The 24147-nt window shown below is 62.1% G+C and overlaps 1 protein-coding gene across 1 annotated transcript in view; it reads left to right on the forward strand.

Annotated features, from left to right (window-relative positions):
• LOC101660299 (SH3 and multiple ankyrin repeat domains protein 2) overlaps nt 1-24147 on the forward strand; it is a 283278-nt gene that overhangs the window by 251613 nt on the left and 7518 nt on the right. Inside the window, exons 8-15 of the mRNA XM_045297137.1 lie at nt 791-926; nt 1689-1769; nt 1966-1974; nt 3652-3672; nt 11552-11682; nt 12316-12427; nt 14303-14323; nt 15736-18100. Of these exons, the coding sequence (XP_045153072.1) occupies nt 791-926; nt 1689-1769; nt 1966-1974; nt 3652-3672; nt 11552-11682; nt 12316-12427; nt 14303-14323; nt 15736-18100 (2876 nt within the window). The remainder of the gene's footprint in view (nt 1-790; nt 927-1688; nt 1770-1965; nt 1975-3651; nt 3673-11551; nt 11683-12315; nt 12428-14302; nt 14324-15735; nt 18101-24147) is intronic.

Below are 24147 nucleotides of genomic sequence, written 5' to 3' on the forward strand. Positions count from 1 at the left end.
ATGGGCAGGGGGGCAGGGAAGGTGTGGGCTCTGCGAGGGGCAGAGTTCCAGTTCCCTTGGGCAGTGACCGCAGGGAAGGCAGCATGCTGGGTCTTCGGGGCAGTGGTCTGCCCTCTGCGCATTTTGTCAACTGAGGGGAGACCTTCCCCAGGCCGAGGAGGGACAGGGGACTGCAGGGAACGAGCCGTGGTGACGTAACAGGGTCCTTGCATACGTGAGAGCAAGTGATTAGTGCTCTGTCACTGCGGAGCTGTGAGGACAGACAGTGGTGGTGGCCCAGGCTTTCTGCATGTCGCACTGTCCACTGCCCACTGCCCGAGGGAAAAGGGGCCCTGGGCCTCCCTCCCGCCTCATCCCCAGGCTGCTCACTGAGCCCATGGTTAGAGGAGAACCAGGCTTCCTGCCCTCCCCCAGCCTCCACCCATCCCTGGGCCGGCACGCCACAGAGACCTGTCTTCATGCTGGCCTCCCCAGACGTTCCAAAAGTCACTGCGTCGGCCCTGCCCCTCTGGGTGGTTGCTGGGGACAGAGTGGCCACCACAGGTGCCTTCCAGTTCTGTGCCATCCCTGGGAGGTTGCACCGGGCAATTTCCGAGTCGACCCCAAGCCTTTCTTCTCTGTCTGCCGTAGTCAGGGCACCTGGCCTCCGTGGGGGACCTGCCGGCTGGCCTTTGAAATACGGTGGCAGAGTTTCCAGCATCACAACCACAGCAGGCACGAGTGGCCTCCCACCCCCGTCCAGCCCCACCTGCTCCCCCCTTGCTGACCACGTCAACCCCTCTCCCCGCAGGTCAACAACGAGAATGTTGTGAAGGTGGGGCACCGGCAGGTGGTGGCCATGATCCGACAGGGCGGCAACCACCTGGCCCTCAAGGTGGTCACCGTAAGCCGGAACCTGGACCCGGATGACACCGCCCGGAAAAAAGGTAGGCTTTTCTCCCTGCCTGCCCCCAATCTCCTGCCCCCCATTCTCCCTGCGCCCCCATCTCCTGCCCCTGGAGGGAGATCACTCTCACAGGGGACAGCGGGGTTAGCCCCTTTCAGCCATCAGCCAAGGCAGGCTTGGGTACTTTCAGAGGCAGGCTCCAGAGAAGCCGCCCCAGGACAGGGGGGAGGGGGCTGCACTGGTGGAAGCCTCCCCAGGGGCACCCTGGAGGAGGACCAGGGCAGGTGGGAAGTGTGAGCTGTGGACAGACAGAAAGACGGAGGGACAGGGTTGAGTGCTGGGAATGAGCACCACTCCAGGCCTGCGCCCAAGTGAGGATACCCAGCCCCACCACCACCACCACCACCCCACCCCCCTCACCCCTCCTGCACCCCCACTGCAGCTTGTTGCAGAATGGGGTAACAGAGAGGGCTCTGCCTGGGCAGTGGGGGCCGGGGATGGCACAGGCAGAGGCAGGCGGGACTGGTGGGTCCAGCTGCAGACTCCCTCCTGCTTTTGATAACAGTGTTGCCCCACAGGACCCTTCCTCCCACGGGGTCCCCCTCCCACAGGGGCCCTCCCTCCCACAGGGCCCGCCCCCTCCCGCAGGGGCCCGCCCTCCCGGGCCCGCCCTCCCACTGCAGCGGAGAGATGGGCTCTGAGCTGCTGGAGGTGCCCTCCCGCCCCCACCCCGTGGCCTTACCCTGAGACCAAGCCCCATGAGGCTGCAACACTCACCCCCCACCCCTCTCTGCCCGTGCAGCGCCCCCTCCGCCCAAGCGCGCGCCGACCACAGCGCTCACGCTGCGCTCCAAGTCCATGACCTCGGAGCTGGAGGAGCTCGGTAAGACTCGCGGTGCGGCGCCCCCACGCCCCTGCGCATGTGACCCGCTCGCCGGTGCCCTCCGACGTCCACCCTGAGGACGGCGGTGGCCTCCCGGGACGCGTGCTGAAGGGCTGGCCGTGCGGGCTGGGGCTGGTGGTGCGTCTCTCAGCCTATCTAACATTGTTTCGTTTTGAATTTTTGGGCCTCTCACTAGTGGAGAAAGGTAAGCTCCCCACGGTGTCCCCTGCCCTCCGGGGGACCCCGCTGACACTCATGCTACCCCACGACGACATACAGCCACACCAGCTTGCCCTGGAGCCGAATTTGGGGAGACAGCAGGGTGGAAGGGGAATGTTGCCTGCCAGACTGAGGGTCAGGGCCACAGGGTTCTCTGGCTTGGGGGCTGTGGGAGGGGAGTGGGGTACGGAGGTGTTTGCTGGGCAAGTGGGTCTAGCTGGGGGGAGGTACACCTCTGTATCCTCTGGAGCCTGTGAGCCTTGGGGCACCTGGGGGCCCTCAGGCCAGGGAGGAGTATCAGAAGGGCCGCCTGGCTGCACCCCTGCCCAGGTGTATGTCACCTGTGCTGAGAATGGTTCTACCCAAGCCCCAGCACCAGGCGGGGCTGGGCCCTGAGCATGCACTGGGCGTGTGACCTACGCTGCGCCCACAAGCCCAGCCTTAGAGGAAGGACAAAGGCCCCTGTCCACTACCCCGCATGGTCTTCTTGATATGGCCTTTCTGCTGGGATGGGTACCCCAACACTCCAAGAAGGGTTACATTGCAGATGCCCCCAGAACAAGAACCAGTACCCCCACCCACAACCATTCATTCTCCACCCCTTAGAAACCAAGACACCACCACCACCACCCTAGATCCAGTAGACTCCCTGGGAACCAGTAGGCCTCCCCAACGCTCAGAACCAGCAGCTCCCCAGGAAGAAGAGCCCGTACCCCCACACACTCCCAGAATCAGTCGTTCTCTCTCCCCCTAGAAATGAGTAGGGCTTCCTAAATTGTAGATCCCACCCCCAAAGAGTCAGTAGATCCCCCAGAACCAATAATCCCTCTACCTCCTAGAAACCAGTAGATCCCATTGATCCAATAGATCTCCCAGAACCAGTTATTTCCCACCCCCTAGAAACCAATTGATCCAGTTAGACCCCTTAGAAACCAGTAGGTTCCTTACTCCCCAGAACCAGCAATTCCCCACCCCTAGAAGCTAGATCCAATAAATCCCCAACCCCAAGGAGTCAGTAGATCCCTGCCCCCACAACCAATAATTCCCCAGCCCCTCTAGAATCCAGTAGATCCCCCTGAACTAGTTGACTCCCCCAGGAACCAGTAGGTTCCCCCTGCTCCCGCTGGGGCTGGTGATGCTCTATCCCACTTTCACAGCCCTGAGGAACAGGCCTGCTGGACCCCAACCCAGGGGTGTTGAATGTGTGCACTGCCCACACCGGTGGGACTAGGTCTACAGCCCAACCCTGATGCCCCATGCGCTCCTGAAGGGCCTGCCTGTGCCTGGTGGTCTCAGCCTCCCAATGGGCACCAGCAGCAAATCATCCTCACATAAAGGGGATCCCCCATGAATACCCGCTCAACCAAGCGACAGCAGGGCTCTCCGAGCCCCCAGCCCAAGTCTCGTGGCCACTGTGGTCCAGGCTGTGTCCATAGTGGGCCTGGCGCCCACCCCCAGAAGGCACTCCCAGAGAGGAAGAGGCTATGGGCTTGCCCCTGCATTGCTGCCTCCTCTGGGAGCCCACCCACCCACCCACACACACACACCACCCACCCCGGCCTGCTCACTGAGCTGCCCCATCTCCTGAGAGTGGCCCGAGACGAGGTGGGGGGCACCTGTGCCAGCACAGGTGACTCACGAAACTGCCCTTTCTGTTCGCAAGCCTCCGTCCGGAAGAAGAAGGGTAAGGGGACTCGTGAGTGTCTGTCTCTGCCGAGCCCTCCACCCTGCTGGTGGTCTAGAATGTTCTGTGAGCCCTGTGTTTTCCCCAGTCTGTCCGGTGCTTGGCTTGCCCGTCTGTCTTTTATCCAGCGTGTGCGTGCCTTTCCCTGCGGCATCTCCTCCAGAGCAGAGATGGCTGCCAGGTCCAGGCCCTGGGGTGGATTCCCCGGCCCCTCACAGCCATGATGGCCTCTCCCAGCAGGCACAAGGAGGCCCATGCCTGCAGGCATGGAGTGGCCATTTCCAGTGTGTTGTGAGCTCTCGGTGACCACCCAGCCTGGGCATGCAGTGAGTGGGCTGAGGGTCCCGTTAACCAGCACTGGGCTTGGGGCGTGGTAGACCTGGGGCTGCATCCTGACCCTGGCCCCTGGCCCCTTGGCCTCCTCCTGCTCCCAGCAAGCCCCTTTCCCAAGTCGCTGCCCAGTGTGGACAGCGGGGCAGGGGAGCTTGGGGGGTGGGGGTGGGGCGGGGCTGACGTTGCTGTGACCCCCCACACACAAGGCTGACCCCACTTTCTCAGCTGAGCCAAATTCACTGCCACCGAGTCATGCCGACTCATAACGACCCTGGTAGACAGGATAAACTGCCCCTTTGAGTCTGAGACTAGCTCTGTACAAGAGTAGAAAGTCCCGTCTTCCTCCTGAGGAGCGGCTGGGGGTTTCGAACTGCCGGCCTTGTGGATCACAGCTCCAGGTGGAAGCGCTGTCCCACTGGGCTCCTTCCCTTCCTCACATTGAGGATGTTCACATGGGGCTGTGGAGACAAGAGCCCCACCCTACCAGTTAAAAGAAGCCCTAGAAATTCCAAGACAAAGCCTGGGAGCATTGGCCTTAAGGTTCAGCTCAGCACCCCAAGAGATGAACCTCTAGTCCAGGCCTCCCACCCACCCACCGGCTCCCAGCCTCAGGCCCAGTGTGCACCCGTACCACTGTCTGGAGCTGCCTGAGCCGGTGCCGCTGTCTGGGGCTGCCCAGGGAAGCCCCCGGGCATTGGGAGTGGGTCCCAGGCAGCCCCTCCCCAGGTCCATGAAGTCTCATTGTTATGAGGACTCATTGCCGTCCTGGAACAGACCCCCACTGTGTGGTCCAGCCCCTGACCACCATCACCTTCCTGAAGGCCGCAGTCCCTCAGGCCCGCTGCCTCCTGGAGCCATTGGCCATCAGGGAGACCAGCATTGACTCAGGGCTCACTGTGCCCAAGCGGGCACTGCACCAGTGCCACCCAGACCTGCCCATCCCATCCTCCCCCCACCTCCACCCCAGGAGCTCCTGCAGTGCTCAGAAACTCCTGGCCATGAAGGGGGCTTCAAAGGCCCAGTCTACACCCGTCGGGGGGAGGAGGGTTGGCCAAGAGTGGAGGGCCACCTCTTCTGACCAACAGTGGAATCTGGGGGTGTCGATTCAAGATTCAAATCTCACCCTGGTTATTGCCACTCCCCAGGGGAACAGAAGGTAGCTACAGGGGTGGTGGGTGGGCAGGAAGACCGAAGGGCCCATTGCCTGTGGGGGGTCTGTAGCCTGGAGGGTCCAGCACTCTCTACCCGCCTCAGCCTGCAGGCCTGCCTCTCCACTCCCCACACAGTGGGGTGGATCTCATGCCTGATGCACAGTAGGTGCATGGAGATGTGGTCCAGGGTCCACCTCCCCCCACCAGGCCCCTTGCTGGACCATCTCAACTCCCCGAGAAGCTGGAGGCATACCTCAAACTGCGGAAGGGAAGTGGGCCTCCAGCTTGTCACCGGGGTCCCCGAAAGTGCACTTCTGGGCCCTGGAGTCCCTCCATTGAGGGCTGTGATGGGGAGGTAACGTGTCCTCAGGGACCAAGTATTTACAAGGCCTTGGCCTGGGATGGGGTGGGGGGGTGGGGTTGGATGGCAGGATGGGCAGGGGACTTCTGGTCCTGCGAGACCCCCTGACTGAGATGACAGAGCCATATTCTGGTTGGAGAGGGGGCGGGGTCCGTGGGACAGAGAGGGAATTAAACCCAGAGGCTGGCCAGTGGGTCCGTCCTAGCGTAAGCGACCCAGACTTTTCCTGCTGGGAAAACCGTGACACCACCCCGCCTTCCCTGCTCACTCAAGGCAAGCCCCCCCCACCAGCAGAGAAGAAAGGGAAAGGTTGAATTCGAGTCTGGAGGGGATGTGGGGTGGGGGGACCCCTGCCCTGGACGCTGAGAATGTGCCGCCTCATGTGACCCTGGTGGCCCTGTGCTGAAAGACCTGAGCTCCATCCTGGCTTGGCCACACACCTCTGGCGCCCTTGGGAACCTCAGGACAGTCCCGGGGGCTGCAGACCACCGGCTCTCCACAGGGGCCCAGGGCCCGGCATCTGGGCTGGCACATGTTCTCAGGCCAGAGGAGGCATGGCTCATTGGAGTCACAGGCTCCGTGAAAGGGGGGCTTGTCCTGGACTGCTCCCACCACTGCTGGAGTGCCCACGGTGCCCAGGTGTCCAGTGGGATGGCAGTGGGGAGAATGGCAGAGGACTTGGCTCAAGGACACTCACTTGCTCTCTGTCCCTCTCTGGGTCACTGTGCTGAAGTGAACCTGGAGTCCAGGGCCTCCGTGGCTTGGACTTGGATGGCAGGCCTCCTCTGTCACCCCTGCCCTGGTGTGGCAAGCCCCCCATACTCCCACCCCATGCACACACCCTGGACGATCTCTGCGGACTCAGATGGCCTGCATCTCCCACCAGCAGCCAAGGTTTCCTGGGAAGTTAGGATGGGGCCCCATGCTTGCCTATGGTCCCCTGGCTGCTGGTGGTTTTGTAGGAGCGGGTGGTTCTCCACGTCGGCGGAATCCCGTTTCATCTCCAAGTTCCCTTCTCTCTAACTGCGGGGGCTGCTCTTGCTAGGCCCCCTCACCGAGGTCCAGAGGGGCCCCGGGTCCTGGCCTTTGTGGCTGGAGGTGACCCTCCTCCTGGCTCCTGGCCTAACAAACAGAAGCTCAGCCCCGCAGCCTTTTTAAAAGCCAACCTGGCTGGTGAACCAGGAGCCCTGGCAGTGTCATGGGTACGGAGTGGGCTGGGAGCCGCAGGGACCTCAGTTTGAAACCACCAGCCGCCCCTTGGGACACACCTGGGGCTTTCTGCTCTCCTGAGCCCACAGGGGCATTCTGCAGGGTAGCAGGGAGTCCACATTGGCTCTGTGGCAGGGCGACTGTTTGGTGCACGGCACACGGCCTGGATGATACTGCGAGGTAGCTGAGGAACAGCAGGCCAGGCCGCGGCTCCCGGGCAGTGGGTCCCAGAGGCAAATCTCACACAAGACTGGACTCCCAGTGGAAGCAGCCTCGGGCCTGCCTCGGGTCCTGGTTCAGGAAGACACACGTGGCGGTGGGTGAGGGGCGTAAGGCAAAGATGGTGTTGCCCACAGCCAAGGGCCGGGGTCAGGGAGTGCACCCTCGGTGCCACCACATCCCAGGCCCCCTGTGTGATGATGGGAACATTCTGGGAGGAGACTCTATAGAGTGTCTCCCCCATTGTCCACCCCAAGCCCCTGTAGGGGGGGTGGGGGGGGCGTGGATAGTACCTACAAACAGACGCTTGGCTTCGAGTGACCACCAGGGGTCAGCACCCACCTGTGCGGCTAATGGCCCCTCAGCACCCCTGCCCGACCAGGCACATCTCCAAGCCTCAGTTCCCCTCTCTGCAAAATGAGACTGAGCCCTCCCGGGCAGGCGCCCCAGTGGTTGAAATGGGAGGAAATACAGGACTTCCACCAGATGCGTGGACCCTGAAGATCTTACAACTCTCATTTTTGGGGTGCTGACCACATGCCTGAGACCCCAAGATCAACTCTGCTGCCAGCTCCTGCAGTCATGTGAGGGTCCCTGGAGACCCAGGCAGACCTGAGGGAGGGTGGGCAGTGAGCCAGTCCTGCTGGGTCTGTTCATGGCCAAGGGACAGGCCTGTGGTGTCCAGAAGGGCCCGGCCAGGGGCTTACCTCCATCACAGCAGAGCCGCTGGCCCATGACCCTCAGCCCCACATACCCCAACACTGCCACTCAGAGCCCATGCCCCCCTCCCATAGACATGGTCCTCTGAGCCCCCACTGCCCCTGAGAGCTGAAGTGCCCCGCTGTCAGTCGGCACTGGCTGGGTGGGGGAGGAGTACTGTTACAGCAGGGGAACCACAGTCAATGGAATGGGGACCAGTTTTCTCTGTGAACATCCTCAATCACAAAGTTAAGAAGATAACGAGTCCTGTAGTCGGGCTTGACAGCACCCCGCTACGTGGGACCCCGACTTTAATGGCATCTCACTTGAAGGACGTTGCCCACGGCATCCCCACTTGATGGGCACCCCCATCCTGAGTCCAAGTGGGTGGTCCAGGGCTCTGTGGGTGCAGGAGGGAACAGGGATGGACAGGGTGGGCTCTCGCCACATCCCCTTAAAGCCCCACCTGGGCAGGCTTCCCTGGTCACCTGCGGCATTGCCTCCTGGGTGCCGCCTCTGCACGGTCAACACTATCCCAGCGGCTCCCGAGAGCGACAGCCCCGGGGGGAGCGAGTGGGTCCAGCAGTGTCCACCTGGTGGGCCAGGGGGCGAGACGCCCTTGGATCAAAGCCAAGCCCCTCGCCAGCTGGGGGGAACCCCTTCTGCGCCCCCACTCCCATGGCTGCACCTTGGCCCACAGCAAAGCCAAGGGGGCTTCTGTTCTAGGAAGGGATGGAGCCAGAGCTGTGCTCCAGCCTGTCAGCCGAGGGGCTCTGAGCCCCTCTGCGCTGGGCAGTGGTCCAGGCCCCAGTGTGAACGAGGGTGGGCATGGACGGGGACTGCACAGAGAGGCCTCACTACCAAGCAGTGTAGGGTGGAGCTGGACTCAGGAGCGTGGGAGGTGACATCCTTCAGGGGAGGACCGGGGGGAGGCGAGAGCTCAGATAAGGAACAGGTGTGCCCCCACCTGTGAGGTGGAGGGGAAGAAGTAGGAGCATCCTTCTTGGCCCAAGAACCCCCAACATCCATAGTGTCCCCTGGAGGGATAAGCCAGGAGAGTGCGGGGGTCCCCGAGGCCCCAGGGGGAGGGAGTCGAGAGGAGAGAGAACGGAGGGCAGGGAGCTGAGCCGGGGAGCCAGTGGGCACTGGCAGGGCTGTGACTGGACAGTGGTATTTGTGGAGCGTGCGGGAGACCCTGGTCTTTAGACAGAGGGGGCCTGGCCTATGTCCTTTGGACAAAGACCGGCCTCTAGGAAAGGATATCTCAGAGGGGCCGTGGCAATGAAGGGGATGGCTAGACACTGTGGACCCAGATGGCTAAGGACGGGACTCGATGGTGCCTGTCCACTCTGAGGCCCCCGACTGGGTGTCCATCATGGGCCAGACTTGGCACTTCCCTGCTGTGACTTCTGACCGCCCCACGCCCTGCTGGCCACTCAGTGTGCAGTAGGCCAGCCGGCTGCCCTGGAGCCTCCTGGGCATCTGGCCATGCCCACCAGCCAACTCCCGGTTCAACGTCAACAGTGACCACCGCCCAGAACTTCCCTGGAAGAAAGGCCGGTGGGGCCAACTCTACCCTGACCCACGGGGAGCCACCAGTCCACTGGACATCACTGGGCGTCGTGTGCCCTTGTTTCTCAGGCCACGTGGGCCCTGGGGCTTGGTCTTCACCTTCTTACATGCCTTTGAAATGTAACACCCCCACGCCCCACCCATTGGCTCAACAGGCCGATGCCCAGACCCCTGTCTGGAGCCTGGGAAATCGTTGGATTCCATGGAAAATGAGTGCACATTCCGATGCCAGCTCATGGGCAGGGTCCGTCTGTGTGGGCTATCTGACCAGGTGCCTGCATTTCGGGGTACCAACACACACCCCACTCTCTAAGGGCCGTCTTGTGTCAGGTCAGCACCAGCCCCTGGCGGGCAGTCCCGGCCAGTCCTGTGTTGAGGCTCAGCCCTTGTGTCATGAAGAACCGCTTAGAGACCTGGGTCCCAGGCCCCAGGGGACCCCAAGTAGAACTGTCCAGTGGCCAGGCTTGGAGCTCAGGAACTTTAGGCTATGGAATGTTCTAGGTGATCTGTTTCTCCAGGGGGTGGGGGGGCGGTGAGAGACAAACACAGTGCCCCTCGGGGTGTAGGCAGCAGGCATCATTACACATCCTCAGCCTTGGGCAACCACAAGTCTTGTTTAAAATGCAGCCTCCCAGACCCACCGAGGGGGCCTAGCCCTGTAGGTGTGGGGAAGGGCCCCAAGCAGGGGCTAAGGCCCTTGGCTGCAAACCCAGAGATCTCCAGTTCAAACCCACCAGCTGCTCCTTGGAAGACCGATGTGGCCATTGGCTTCTATAAAGATTCACAGCCTCAAGGGCCAGTCTCTGTCTTCCAGGGTCCCCGGGGGGTCGGATAGACTGGCTGCCGCGGTAATGGGGAGCCCAGTGGGCACAGGGTGGTCCCTGCATCCCAGCGGCCCTAAGCACACCTGCATCTGAACACACAGCCCAGGGACGGAGCCAGGCCACTGGGCGGCTCTTGGAGGCCATCCTTTGTAAAGTTCGGGGTGCTTTTTTGACTTCAGAAGCTTTCCTTTCATCCATCTATGATTTTTCCTGAGGCTCAATTGCCAGGAAGCCTCTCTCCTTCCTCGGGACACGGGTGCACATGCTGTGCTGAGGATGACACCCTTCAACTAAGTCCACCGTTGAGAAAATAACACCAAAGAGAAAGATGTGGGTCTCGGGGATGGTGGCAGGGCACGGGACATGCTGCCAGTGTCACGCAGGCGCCGTTGTGTTGTGGTGGTCTGTCTGGTCACGCTAGAAAAGAGGGAGGGGCGAGGAGAACTGAGCCTGTCTCACCTCAGGAATTGGGCAGATTGCCCCGTTAGAAGGAAGAGTGGGGGTGCCCTGTCCCGCTTAGGCGGGATCCCCTGGGGCCCTGTCCACCGGGCTGCTCTCTTACTTCCAAACTGCACACTCACCCGTGGCCTGTGGAGGGGGATGGCGTTTGTGGCTGTAAAACAAAAGCCAAACTCCCGGACATCAAGCCCATGCAGGACAGGGAAGGATGCCCCGTGGGTTCTCTATGGGAGGAGCCAGCCCCGTCTTCCTCCCTTGGAGCCACTTGTGGTTCCCAACGGCCTGCCTGCCGCCAGAAGCCCACGGCGGGACCAGGGCTCCTGTGTGGTGGCGAGGGAGCCACTCCTCCCTGGTGGTGTAATGGGTTACACTTGGGCTACAAACCACAGAGTCAGCAGTTTGAAACCAACAGCCACTCCACAGGAGAAAGATGAGGCTTCGTATCCCTTTAAAACCCAGAGCTTTGGCGGGGGAGTTTGCAGGGATAGAAACCGTCTTCTTTCTCATGGGGCCACTCTGGGTCAGAACTGACACGCTGGCTCCCGGCAACCTCTCTGTAAAATAATTAGTCTTGGAAACTCACTGGAGCAGCTCTGGCTTGGCTGTCAGGTCACTGTGATCAGAATCGGCTCAATGCAGTGAGTCTGGTTTGTTAGGAGTTAAAAAAACAAACAAACACAGCTATCACTTGCCGTGCACAGCCCCCATAAACACACAGACGCACCTACACAGAAACACATATACAAAGAGACTTGTACACAGACACACAGACACATACACTCAAAGAAACTCACACAGACACGCACACATAGAGTCACACAGACACACAGACTCACACAGACAGACATCCGGATTGCACCAGCAGTGGCTCCTTGGAGAGCCTGGCTGCCTCGTGAGGAGGCTGTGTCCCTGGGCTGCTGCTGGGCCCCTCCCATCCGTGTCCGGGTCACCCCTCCTGGTGTGGGGCCTGGGCCCACAGAGCCTGCGTGCGTGCGTGGACAGCGGGCAGCCGCCCTCCCCGCTAGTGCTACCTGCGCCTACTTCCCTTGCAGACAAGCCCGAGGAGATCGTGCCCCCCTCCAAGCTGTCGCGGGCGGCGGAGAACGTGGCTGTGGAGTCCAGGGTGGCCACCATCAAACAGCGGCCCACCAGCCGGTGCTTCCCCTCTGTCTCCGACCTGAATGTGAGTGAGCGGCTCTGGTGTGGAGGCCGCTGGCCTTGGCCCCCCGCGCCCTGCAGACACAAACCTACACCCAGTGGCCTCAGCGCCATCTGCAGAGGAGAGGGTCCGTGCAAGCATGGGGGTGGTGCGGGGGAAGAGCTTCATTTCCAGGGGAAGGAGGAAGTACTGGGCTCGGGTGCAGGGAGAGCACCTGGGAGGAGATCCCAGACCCTGAACTGGCCTCCCATCCCGGGCCCCTAGCCCCTCATTGGTGCATCACTCACTGGATGCTGTTGCCCGTCTCTGTCCACTGCCATGCCTCTGCAGTGAAGGGTGGCCCAAGGGGACTTGGCTGCAGGGACAGTTGCTGATGCAGGGCCTGGGGATGACCTCACCCTCAAACCAAGGTTGGCACCTCCCAGGTGACCCGCTGCCGGTCAGAGACTGACCAAGAGTCTCTGGTTCTGTCCCAGTATGGACACCGGGGGTCATGGTCACAATCAAGAGACTGCTGTCTCTGCTCAGTCGGTGTGTGGACACCAGGGGTCGTGGTGATGGTGTAGGGGGTGGGACAGTCTGGGCACTGCCCCCGCCCTCTGCCTCGGGCCATGTGTGGATGCCCGGGCATCTGACTGACCGTGCTCTCTGTTTCAGTCCGTGTATGAGCGCCAGAGCATTGCAGTCATGACGCCCACGGTTCCCGGGAGCCCAAAGGGGCCGCTGCTGGGCCTGCCTCGAGGCACAATGCGAAGGCAGAAGTCCATAGGTAAGAAGTGTGGACCTTCCTGGATATGCTGGCCTTTGGCTTTGAACAAAGTAAGCCCTGTCCACATGGAGGGATCCCCCCAGGCCCCCTCCCCAGTGGCCACCTGAGGCCTGGACCCTGACACCCACCTGGCTCGGCCCCCAACAGGGGACAGCAGCTGGCCCCAGCCACGGGGCAGCCATGTGATTCCTGAGCAGCTTAAAGCTTGCTCCCCCCTATGCACACCAAATCTGGCGGGGAGTGGGGTTCTAACGGGGCGGCCAGGCGCTTGTGAAAATGCCATTCCTTTGGTGGAGATGAGGGTAAGTCCGACGGTCTTGCTACTGGGTTCCAGCTCACTCGTGCAGAGGTTGATTCCAAACAGAAGGTGTTTAAACCCGCCTCTGCAGGCAGGCCTGGTGGCACAGCTGGGCTGCCAACGGCAGGGTCCAAGGTTCACACCCACCAGAGGCTCTGAGGGAGAAAGACGACGAGGCTGTCTGCTCCCATAAAAACATTAAAGCCCCAGCAACATAGGGTCACTGTGGGGCAGAAAGATGGCGGTAGGGGGCTTGGGCTGGGACAGGTTCTCTTAGGCACACCTATCCATGTCTCATTAAAGTGCCTTCCCAAAGCAAGGTCCAATCAGAACAGGGGCCTCCGTGGGAGTCTGCCAGGCCAGCCAAGCGCCAGGCAGCAGCGAGGCCAGCTCTGGAGCTGCTGGGGACTGTTTATTGGGACCCCAAAGGAGACTTGCGCGGGGCTTATTAGGAAGGAGAGAGGTGTAGGGACATTGGCAACGGTCCTGACGGGGGAAGGTCTGAGGGTGAGTCTGGGGGATCCCCCCCCCCAACGTGACAGCGTGCCTGCCCTGAGCTGGCCCCAGCACACTTCTGTCCCCCAAAGTCAAAGAGCATTGAGAAGGAGGGTGCCCACACTGCCGTCGCCTGCAGAGCCCAGGATTCTCTGGGGACAGGGGCCGGGGCAGGGCCAGGGGGTCGGGACATCACCTTCAGAAGCCCACAGATGCAGGCCACTGGTTCCCAACGTGGGAAGTGGAGCAGGCCGGGGAGGGCTGAGACAGCAGATGCCTGGTGACCAGGGCGGAGCACAAACATTTGCCATGGCCGCTGAGCTGTTTTGTTTTCTGGAAAAGGGGTGTAGGCCAAATAAGTTTGGGGACCTGTGGCCTAGATTGGGGGGGATCTGTGCTGAAACCACAGCTTCCTGTGTTGGCATGTTCATTGATTAATGGTTTCTACATGTTGGTAGCAAGACTTTTTGCCAACCCTCATAGGGCAGGAAGAACGGTGGGTAAGGGGCAGATTGGGAGGGGCGCGGGGGGCAGTCCAGGCCACCCTGCCCTATGCAGGCTTCACCATGTCCCCCAGCCCCATGGCACAGCCACGTTTCACGGGATGAGCAGGAGGAGGCATGCTTCCCAGGGCTGCCTGGGTCCGGTTCTCGAACACACACACATTAGTGGGGTCCCACACGGTTTCTCGCCGCTGTGACCTCCTGCGAGCCGGGCACAGACCCCCGCTTCCTTACCCACCTTTTTCCATTCCTCATCAAGTCCCCTGGACGTCGCTGGCACCTGGACCCGGGCTAGGGCCGGGGGCGGGGTGAGGGGGGCCTCTGGCTCAGCCTTGGTCTGCCCCCAGGGGAAGAAGCACCCCGTTCTGAAACAGCCCTGCGGGGCCAGCCGCCAGGGGCAGGCTCACCGGCTGCAGGCAGTAAGTAGGTCCCCCGGGGCTGCCCAGCCTCAGCATCTACCTGTGCCACCCCGCCTGCCTGGGCCCCCCGAGGGCCCGGCCACCCTGGGTGGCATCTGCGGCACGTGCGAGACTGGCTGGCTTGCTCACCAGTTAATCATGGTCCGTTTCCTCCCACCAGACAGCAGACTCTTTCTCTCAGGTCAGTGCCTCCCCCTGCGGTCTGGGCTCTGACCCTGAATGTGGCCACATGACTCCATAGGGTGTATCCGTAAATTCGCACTCCTTGGGACAGGCCCCCGGCCGGCCACCTCACTGCTGCGGTGCAAGGCCCGGCCTGAAAGCCTTTGGCAACCCAAATTGCCCCCCACCCCACCCAGGCACCGTCCCCCGGAAGGAGTGTGTGGAATTTGGAATACCCTTGTTGGATGGAGATGCTGAGAGGGGGAATCACTGTCCTTTCATCATGGGTGGTTCTGAGAGCCCCTCCCCGCCCCGTGGGCCCCGCATGCTGCCTGTGCAACCCTGGACCCCGTGTCTGTGTACATGTGTGTCTGCCTACCTCCTCCCAGCATGCACTGGGCTCTCACCTTTACGTCTCTGCGGGAGGGAGGCCGGGGGAGCAGATGCAGGTGCCCAGCAGGCGCGTCTGGGGGGCTCTTTGGTGCCCAGTCCGCAGACCTCGGCTCTTGTCATGCCATGTGGTGGAGTTGGCTTCCCCGCCCAGGGACCAGATGAGTGTCTGTTCAGGGCCCAGCACCTCGGGGTGGTGTTTTTGACTACAGGAGGAACTGGTGCCCAGTCAGGGTGCCCCTTTCTCCAAGCCACCCCCTCACGCTGTCCTGGCGTGCCGGACTTGCCTCGGCTCCTGAGGAGACAGTGGCCCATAAGGCCAGCACCCCCTTGCACTCCCTCGGGTGACCTGGGACAGCAGCACAGCCCCCAGCTGCTCTGCACCGGCAAATGCAGGTCCGCCCTCACAGGGGGCCCTGGAGACACCACGTGTTAGGCATTGCATGCCAACCACCAGGTCTGCGGTTCAAACCCACCAGCCGCTCCCCAGGAGCACCCTGAGGCCGGCTGCCCCCGTAAAGCATCACAGCCTCAGAAACCCACAGGCAGGCTGACTCTGTGCCGCGCAGTCCAGGAGGGTTGCTGTGAACCTGAGTCGGCGTCAGTGAGCCTCAGCCCTCAGGCCCCCAGCCCTCACCACTTCCAGATGGGCAGTGGGTCACAGCCAGGAGACCCCACAGATACCCACCCCGGGGCCCAACCAGGGCTCGCACCTCAACCTAGGCCCCAACACCCACAGACCAGGGTCAGGGTTTTCCACCCAGGCAAAAGTCCAGACACCCACGCTGACTGCACCACCACCACCACCCCACCACCCCCCACCCCCATGTCTCCCTCCTGTCCGGTTCCCCTCCCCCAGCCCCCCTTCCCATCACCCCTGCATCCTGGCTTGGGCTGTGCTGTGCATAACAGTCATCGGGCGGGGGGAGGGGAAAGCGGGAGAAGGGGGGATGGCCACGCCCTTGGAGGGGCCTGGGCAGCAGCGTGGAGGTCAGCACCGACCGGGGCGTTGTGCGCGTGTGCGCGCATGTCTGTTCGCAGGGATCACCGAGGAGGAGCGGCAGTTCCTGGCGCCCCCGATGCTCAAGTTCACCAGGAGTCTGTCCATGCCGGACACCTCGGAGGACATCCCCCCGCCTCCCCAGTCCGTGCCCCCGTCCCCGCCCCCGCCCTCCCCCACCGCCTACAACTGCCCCAAGTCCCCGACGCCGGTGCGCGTCCACGGCCCCACCAAGCCCGCCTTCAACCAGAACCCCGCGACCAAGGTCTCGGCGGCCAGCCGCTCCGACACGGTGGCCACCACCCTGCGGGAGAAGGGCCTGTACTACCGCAGGGAGCTGGATCGCTACTCCCTGGACTCGGAAGACCTGTACAGCAGGAGCGCCGCCGCCGCCGCCCAGGCCCACCTCCGTGGCAAACGGGGCCAGATGCCCGAAAACCCGTACTCGGAGGTGGGCCGGCTGGCCCACAAGGCCGTGTTTGTACCGGCCAAGCCCGCGCGGCGCAAGGGGGTGCTGGTGAAGCAGCCCCACGTGGAGGACAGCCCCGAGAAGACCTGCTCCATCCCCATCCCCACCATCATCGTCAAGGAGCCGTCCACCAGCAGCAGCGGCAAGAGCAGCCAGGGCAGCAGCGTGGAGGCCGACCCCCAGGGCGCCGAGCAGCCCGGCCAGCTGCGGCCGGACGACAGCCTGGGCGTCAGCAGCCCCTTCGCCGCTGCCATCGCGGGCGCCGTGCGTGACCGCGAGAAGCGGCTGGAGGCCCGCAGGAACTCCCCGGCCTTCCTCTCCACCGACCTGGGCGACGAGGATGTGGGGCTGGGGCCACCCAAGGCCACGGAGGAGGAAGAGGAGGAGGAGGAGGAGGAGGGCAGCAGCCACAGGGAGGCCAGCGAGGAGGCCCTGCCACCATCCGAGCCGGGGCCCAGGGAGCGGCCGGAGAACCACTTCGGGGGCGAGGGAGACGCCCAGGAGGAGGCCGGGCGCCTGCCCAATCCCACGTCCAAAGCCAAAGGGCCCGAGAGCGGGAACGAGACGTACGTCCACCCACTGACCGGGAGGCTGCTGGACCCCAGTTCCCCGCTGGCGCTGGCCCTGTCCGCCCGGGACCGGGCCATGAAGGAGTCCCAGCAGGGGCCCAAGGGGGAGGCCCCCAAGGCCGACCTCAACAAGCCCCTGTTCATCGACACCAAGATGCGCTCCGCGGCCGAGGCCCCATTCCCGGCCGCGCCCCGGCCGAGCGCCAGGGGCCCGCTGCGCCGGCAGGAGACGGAGAACAAGTACGAGGCGACAGGGGCGGCCGGGGCAGGGGGCCGAGAGCCCAGGGGTGACGACAAGCACAGGCTCATCCCCATCCTGGACGCGTCGCAGCAGAGGGCAGCCGGCCTGCTCATGGTCCACACCGTCGACGCCGCGCTGGCGGACGGCTCCCTGGAGGAGGAGGACCCGCAGGCGCTGCAGGAAGAGACACCGCCGCCGACCCCCGGGGGGCCGCCCGGCGTCTCCGCAACCGAAGGTGCTTTACAGCCCCCCGCCGCCCCGGAGCCGGCCGCCGCGACGGGGGGCAGAGTCATGGTGGCGGCCAGCTCTGTGGAGGAGCCCGTAGTCCTGCCTTTCCACATCCCGCCCCCGCCGCTGGCCTCCATGGACCTGGATGAGGACTTCATCTTCACAGAGCCGCTGCCCCCGCCCCTGGAATTTGCCAATAGTTTTGATATCCCCGACACGGACCTCGCCCAGCCCAGAAGGCACGAAGGCCCCCAAGCCCCACCGCCCAACAACGGCCAGCCGACCCACGTGGCCACGCAGGGAGTCAGGAAACCCGCCGGGCTCTCCAACTGCCTGCCCGCCCCCTTTGTGCCGCCCCCCGAGAGCTTCGATGCCATCACGGACTCGGGCATCGAGGAGGTGGACAGCCGTAGCAGCAGTGACCACCACCTGGAGACGACCAGCACCGTGTCCACCGTGTCCAGCATCTCCACCCTGTCCTCGGAGGGCGGTGAGAATGCGGACACCTGCACCGTCTATGCAGACGGACAGGCCTTTGTGGTTGACAAGCCCCCCGTGCCCCCGAAGCCCAAGGTGAAGCCCCTCCTCCCCAAGAGCAACGCCCTGCACCACGATGCCCTAGTGGAGGAGGAAGCCGACTGCTTCCTGCTGCCCCCGCCAGCCCCACCGCCCCCGCCGGGCGGTACCCAGCCCACCACGGCCAAGCTGGTGCAGCCAAGGACCTCCAAGCTGTGGGGTGACACCCCTGAGGTCAAGAGCCCCATTCTCTCAGGCCCCAAGGCCAACGTCATTAGCGAATTGAACTCAATCCTACAGCAAATGAACCGAGAGAAATCGGCCAAACCCAGGGACATCCTGGACTCACCCATGGGAAGCAAGCCTGCCAGTCTGGCAACCAGGTAAGTGCCCAGGTGGGCGTGTGCATGCCCCTGGCTCCACACCCAGGCCTGCCAGTCTCGCCGGCGGGGACCGGTGGGTCCCCATGGGTCCCCTCTGGAAACAGCCCACGCCTGCAGCTGAAAGGGCCAACCCTAAGGCCCTCGGGGCTGGCTGCTCCAGACACCGCAGCTCACACTTCTCTGCATCTCAGCAAAGACTCTGAGGACCCGTGTCTGCTCCAGTTCTCCCGCCTCGCTTCCAGAGCAGCTCTGCCCAGTCCTCCCATGCCCCCAGCCGGGCCGGGCCACCAAGAGGGCCAGTGTCACTCCCTCGGACCTCGCCACAGAGCAGGTCCTGGTGGGTCTGTGCTCATGGCTGCATCGAAGGCCTGTCCTCCCGCCTGTGGATGGACTGAACCTTCGACCGCTAGGTGGGCAGTTGAACGTGCTGACCACCGGTGCTCCCCAGGAGAGCCGTGGAAAGCCTCAACGGAGCTCTGAGCCAGTCACAGAAGCGCAGCCGTGTGTGTGCACGTGTGTGTGGCGGGGTGGGCTCAGCAGGTGGGTGTGAACGTCTGGTGGAGATTAAGAAAGCAGGGGGTGTGAGCAGGAGGCAGGTGGGCATGAACGTCTGGGTGGGGGCCGGTGAGGAAGGTTAAATGAGTGGTGGGGGCTGAGATGGTGTGAAAGTCTGGGCAGGCCCGGGGTGAGCGAGTGAATGTTGAACTAGCAGGTGCCTGATGAGCAGGTGGGCGGGAGTGTCGGCGTGGGGCTGGGATGTGTGTGTGCTCTGGACCTCTCTGCCCTTAGTGGCTGGCTGTTCGGTTGGCTAGTCAACTGGCAGGCAAGGGCTCACCTCCGGGACCGCCATGGCTTCAGGAGCCAGGCCCGAGCAGAGAGAGAGCACATATTTCCAACAGAAGCTTATATACACTCTAAGGATCGTGCAAGCCCTCTTAATTACAGGTAACCACATATGTAACAAAGTGGGCTGTACCCTAACCCCAAAGGTCCCTGAGTTCACTGGAAGAGTGACCTAAGACCAGGGCTGGGCAGGGCAGGGGGAGTGGCTGTCCTCAGAGCCTAGGAAGCAAAGCACATGTCTGCTCCTACAGTTAAAGCTGCTGGATGGATGGCAACCAGCCACGTGCTTGTCAGGGGTAACTTTAAGGTAGTACTACTATGGGAGGAGGATATAGTGAGGAATAATATTAATTATGAGATATGATTGGGACTCACCTCCAACTCACAAGGGTGAAGGCCTCCCTTCACCCCAGAACCCAGCCTGCCAGGCTGCTTCTTGTCTGAGCCTAAAGGATTCATCCGTACACACTGTCTCCCTGGTCTCTGCTCCCCACAGGTGTGGCATCAGCAGTGAGTTCAGGTTGGACCCGGCCCCTCAGGTCAGGCCACCCCAACCCTGGGGATGAGCATCCTTTGCCCCCGAGCCAGCGTTCATGTGAGGAATCATGTGGGGTCTGAGTTCTTTCCCAGGACTAAACAGGGAGTTGTGTCTAACCCAGAAGGGGCCGAGGGAGCCCTGCTGACCTCTAGACCCTCCACCCCACAACCTGTTCTCTCCACGGCGCTCCCTGTTCTAGCTGCTCCCCCTCCAAACCCACCACCACCAGCCCGAGCCCAACTCGTGGACAGGACAAGACAGGACTGCCCCATAGGGCTTCTGAGGCTGTTGATCTTACGGGGGCAACTGCCCATCATTCGCTCTCCCGAGGAGCAGCTAGTGGGTTTGAACCACCCACCTTCTGATTATCAGCTGCTGCCCCAACACGAGGGTCATTTCACTGCCATCTCCTCTGTGGATGGCTGCTGGGGCTTCATCGGTTTGACCAGGGAAGGCCTTTCTTCCCATCCCTGCCATGAACCCAATCCGTCTGCCAGTGGGGCCCCCAGATCTCTGCTGTGGTCAAAGGGCTGGCTCTGTGGTGGGTTTGGGGTCATGAAGTGAGAGGCCTCTGCTCGGTACTGCACTGCTCGTGCCAGCGCCTTCCTCCCTTTCCATGTGAAGTTGGGAGCTTGTGTCTGTGTTTCCAAAATGATGTCGGCTGGCCTTGTTGACATTTCACAGTGTTGTCTTCCTATCCATGAGCACAGCGCGGCCATCCCTTTATGTTGGCCTCTTGTGCTCTGTGTCGTGGTTGTTTGCTGTGTGTTTGTCTGTGTAGTCCTGTTTTGACTTTTTCTTTAGACAAGTCTGTCCATTCCTGGGTCTGTCTCCTTTTTTGGGGGGGCGGGCTGTTGCAAACGTGCTGTCTCCCGACTTCCTTTTGCAGAGCTCCGTTTGCTCACACGCAGGAGCCGCGGTGGTTTTTGTGTGTTGGTCTCTCCCCCTGTCATGTTGCCACGTCTTCCGATGATCTCCAACCACATTCTTACCAAGCTTCCCGAGTTTTCCACGGGTAGAATCGTATGGCCCGCCGATAAGATAAGAGAGTGTGGCTTCCTCTTTGCCTGTCTGGAGGCCAGGCCTTCTTTCTGTGGCCAGAGAGCTCCAGCAGTATTAAAGGAGAGAGGCAGCACGGGCTACGTCTGTCTGCTTCCTGTGCACCAGGGGAGTGCTCTCAGCCCGTCCCCACTGACGGAGACGTTGGCCGCTGGCTGTGCGCGTGTGATCATGGATGCCCTCACACACACGTGAGAGGTCCCTGTCACCAGCCCTAGGAGATGAAAGCGGACCTTCAGTGGCCCAGAAGGAGAAGCCAAGACTCTGAGATAACAGGCGACTGGCCGGAAGGCAGGGGACCCCAGCCTGGGGCAGCCATCTGCAGAGCTGGGCGTCTGCGTTCTGCCCACTCACGTCAACCCTGCCTTCGGATTGGGACTGAAAATCAAGTCACTCTGGGGCTAGAGTTTAATGCTCTGTTGGTGGTCCTCAGTGCCCCTGGGCATGCCCAGGAACCTCATCCCTGCTGCTGCTTCTGAGCACCCCCCCATTATGGTGAGGTCCCAGGCTGTGAGTTGAGACCCCACTACCCAGTCTGTGTCATCCCCGTGACTGGTTACTATTCGAGATGGCTCCATTCATCCCCCCGCTTGGACCCCCACCCTCCTGCGGAGCTCTCAAGAGGGGGAGCTCCCATAGGACGAGTACTACTCAGGCGGGCCTGCCCAGGGGGGTCTCCTCCAGGAGGAGCCCAGGCAGGGGGCCCGGGGTCTCCAGGCAGACATCCTGCAGACAGATGCCTGCTACGTGTTTTGAGGAAGGCCGCAGCAGCACGGACACCTTTGTGCTTGATAGCCTGACCCACACAGACTGAGACTGTTCGCTGATCACAGCATGGGTCTACAGACACCGGGCAGCCTTGGCCAAGCACCACTGGGGCCAGCCTGCAGTGCCCTCCACATGCCAATGAGCAAACTGCTGGCAGAGAGGGGTAGCGACGTGACCGGGGATCCTGAGCAGGAAGGGGCAGATCAGGTGTCCACCCAGGAGCCTCTGGCTGGGCACGGGGGACCTAAGAAGGCAAGGCAGGCATCTCATGGGGCATCCGCACAGCTGAGACCTGGAAGCCAGCTGCTTCTGGGCTGAGCAGAGGGCCTGGCTCTTGGGTGGCCCAGCAGCTGATAATAAGCAAGGACAGTCGGGTGCACTTGGCCCCTCAGCCCCGGGACAAGATGAAGGCCAGGCACTTCAGGTGGTCGGCAAGACTGTGCCGACCAACCTAACAGCCCCACCAGGGCCAATGATCCAACAAAGCCCTGCCAGCGAAGTGGCAGGGGACAACAGCTGTGGCCACAGGAAGAGGGACAGGAAGAGTGGGTCCCAGGAAGAGCTGTCCCAGCCCGTGGCCTCTGTGTCCCATGGCTGTGCCCTCTGCCCCTCTCCTGCATAGACAGATGTCCTGCAGGGCCCGCCCCAAGGGTCCAGGTCCTACCCGCTTCACGGGTTCCCCAGAGCCCTGTGTCCTCTCCGCCCGGTGGGCATTTCGACATCTCTGAATGCTGCGGACATGTCTGGGACCAGACCAGATGGGCACTGGCGGTGGGAAACTCCCACTGAAGAGAGGTGAACCCAGCCTGACCACCATGCTAGGGACGTGGACCAGCAGCCACGCCAAAGTCCCACGGCTGCAGCTATAGGCAGTGATGCCCCAGGAAGGGGCCCATCCTTTGGGCTGTCCAACTGACCACCGACTCCCTAAGTGGACAGATGGATAGAGCCTCAGAGAACCCTGGGGCAGCGGGGAGGGAGGGGGAGGTGTCCTGACAAACCCCTCAGCACGTCCTGTGGGCGCCAGAGCCAAGGGCAGATGAAGATGGAGTTGGAGGTGTGATAACATGCCTCCCCTTCTTCCTCACCTCCCTCCCTCCGTCCTTTCTGTCTGTCCATCCGTCCTTGGGTTTCATTCCAACTACAAATGAGTTTCTCGAGCTGATGGATGTTCCCTGAAATCAGGGGCCACCTGGGACAACTGAAGTTATCTCAGCATCCATTAATGAGCCCTAGTGGCACCATGGGTCCGGGCACTACGCCCCCCACCCCGTCGGCAGTGCAAGCCCTCTGGGCGCTCTACAGGGACTCCTGGGCGGTCCCTCCATCACGGTCTGTGGGAAGCCACTCCGTAGACAGAGGGGCTGATGGCAGGGTATCCCTCATGTCGCAGCAGCTGCTGCAAGCCAGGCGCTGGCAGGAGGGTGTGGACGCCCCCATGGCCACAGGGCTGGACCCCCTTGGGACGGAATCTCCTCTTTGAAGAGCCTCTCCACAGCAGCGCAGTCTGTGGCTTCGGGGAGGGTGGCAGGCAAGCTAGTCCTCCTCAGCAGCCAGGCCCGGGGCTCCTGCCCACCAGGCTCCTCCGGGGTGGAGTCTGTGGCCAGGGGAACAGTGTCCTGGTGCCCGCAGTGTCCTTGGTCTGTTCTGCACCGTACACTCCACAGAGCCCTTCTGGAATCTTCCGTGCCCGTGATGCGTCTGGTGGGCGTTGGGAGCAGCTGCTGGGGACTCTCTGGTCAGGCACTGGTCCTCGGGCCTGTGACAGCTGTGGCCTGTCCACCAGCATCCTTGCATCCATCGTGTGTCGGCCACCCATCCAGCAACTCTGCCTTGGCTGAACAGTGTCCATGTGGCTGGGCGAAGTCCTCCTGGTCTGGCAATGACGTGGTGGTGGTCTTCCGTCATCAGCCAATCAATGGTCAGGTGGATGGAGTGGGCACAGCCCCTTTTGCAGCTCCCAGCCCAGACCCTAAGTCAGGGGCATCTTCCTGCGCTGTGACCCCCATCGCCTTCACCCCCCAAAAGACCCCAGGGCAGAGACGGGAGCAGAGAGGAGGAGCCAGGCGTGGCGCGTGTCTTCTGGAGCCTGACCTGACCAGAGTCCTCTGGCTCCATCTGGGCTGGACACCCACACAGGGCTGAGCACACCGCCCAAGAGAGGGGCTAGGGGGGAGGGCGTATGAGCGTGTGGTGTGGAAAAGAGTGTGTGAGAGTTGAGACTGTGAGTCAGTGTGTGTGCGTGTGAGGATATTCATGTTTGTGTGTGTGTGTGTGAATGTAAAAGGGTACCCGTGTGTGGAAGGATGAGTGTGAGTGTGTATGTGTGAAAGGGGACTGTGTGTGCGTGTGAGTATGAAGGAGCACCCATGTGCGTGGAAGGATGTGTGTGTGTGAAAGGGAGTGTGTGATTGTGAGCTGTGAGTGTGTATGACAGAAGATAAGGGTGAGTGTGTGTACGTGTGTGAGTGTATAAGGGAGGTGTATGTGTGGTTGTGAGAGTATGTGAGGTGTGAGTGTGTGAAAGAGTGAGAAAGAGGGTGGGGTGAGTGTAAAGCGAGTATGGGTGTGAGAGTTTGTGGGAGTATGTGCAAGTGAGTGTGTGGGAATATGAGTGAATGGGGGGTGAGTGTGTGTGTGAGAATGTGAGCGTGTGGAAGTGTGAGAGTATGTGCATGTGAGTGTGTGGTGGGAGTGGGGGGGGTGGGAGAATGGGAGTGGGAGTGTGTGGGGGAGAGTATGTGCGAATGAGTGCATGTGTGTTGGAGTGTGAGAGTATGTGTGAGTGTGGGGGAGTCTGAGTGTGAGAGCATGAGTGAGTGTGAGAGTGTGTGGGAGT

Source organism: Echinops telfairi, unplaced genomic scaffold (assembly GCF_000313985.2).
Source record: "Echinops telfairi isolate 266 unplaced genomic scaffold, ASM31398v2 ScPeMD7_7417;HRSCAF=8455, whole genome shotgun sequence".
Taxonomy (NCBI): Eukaryota; Metazoa; Chordata; class Mammalia; order Afrosoricida; family Tenrecidae; genus Echinops; species Echinops telfairi.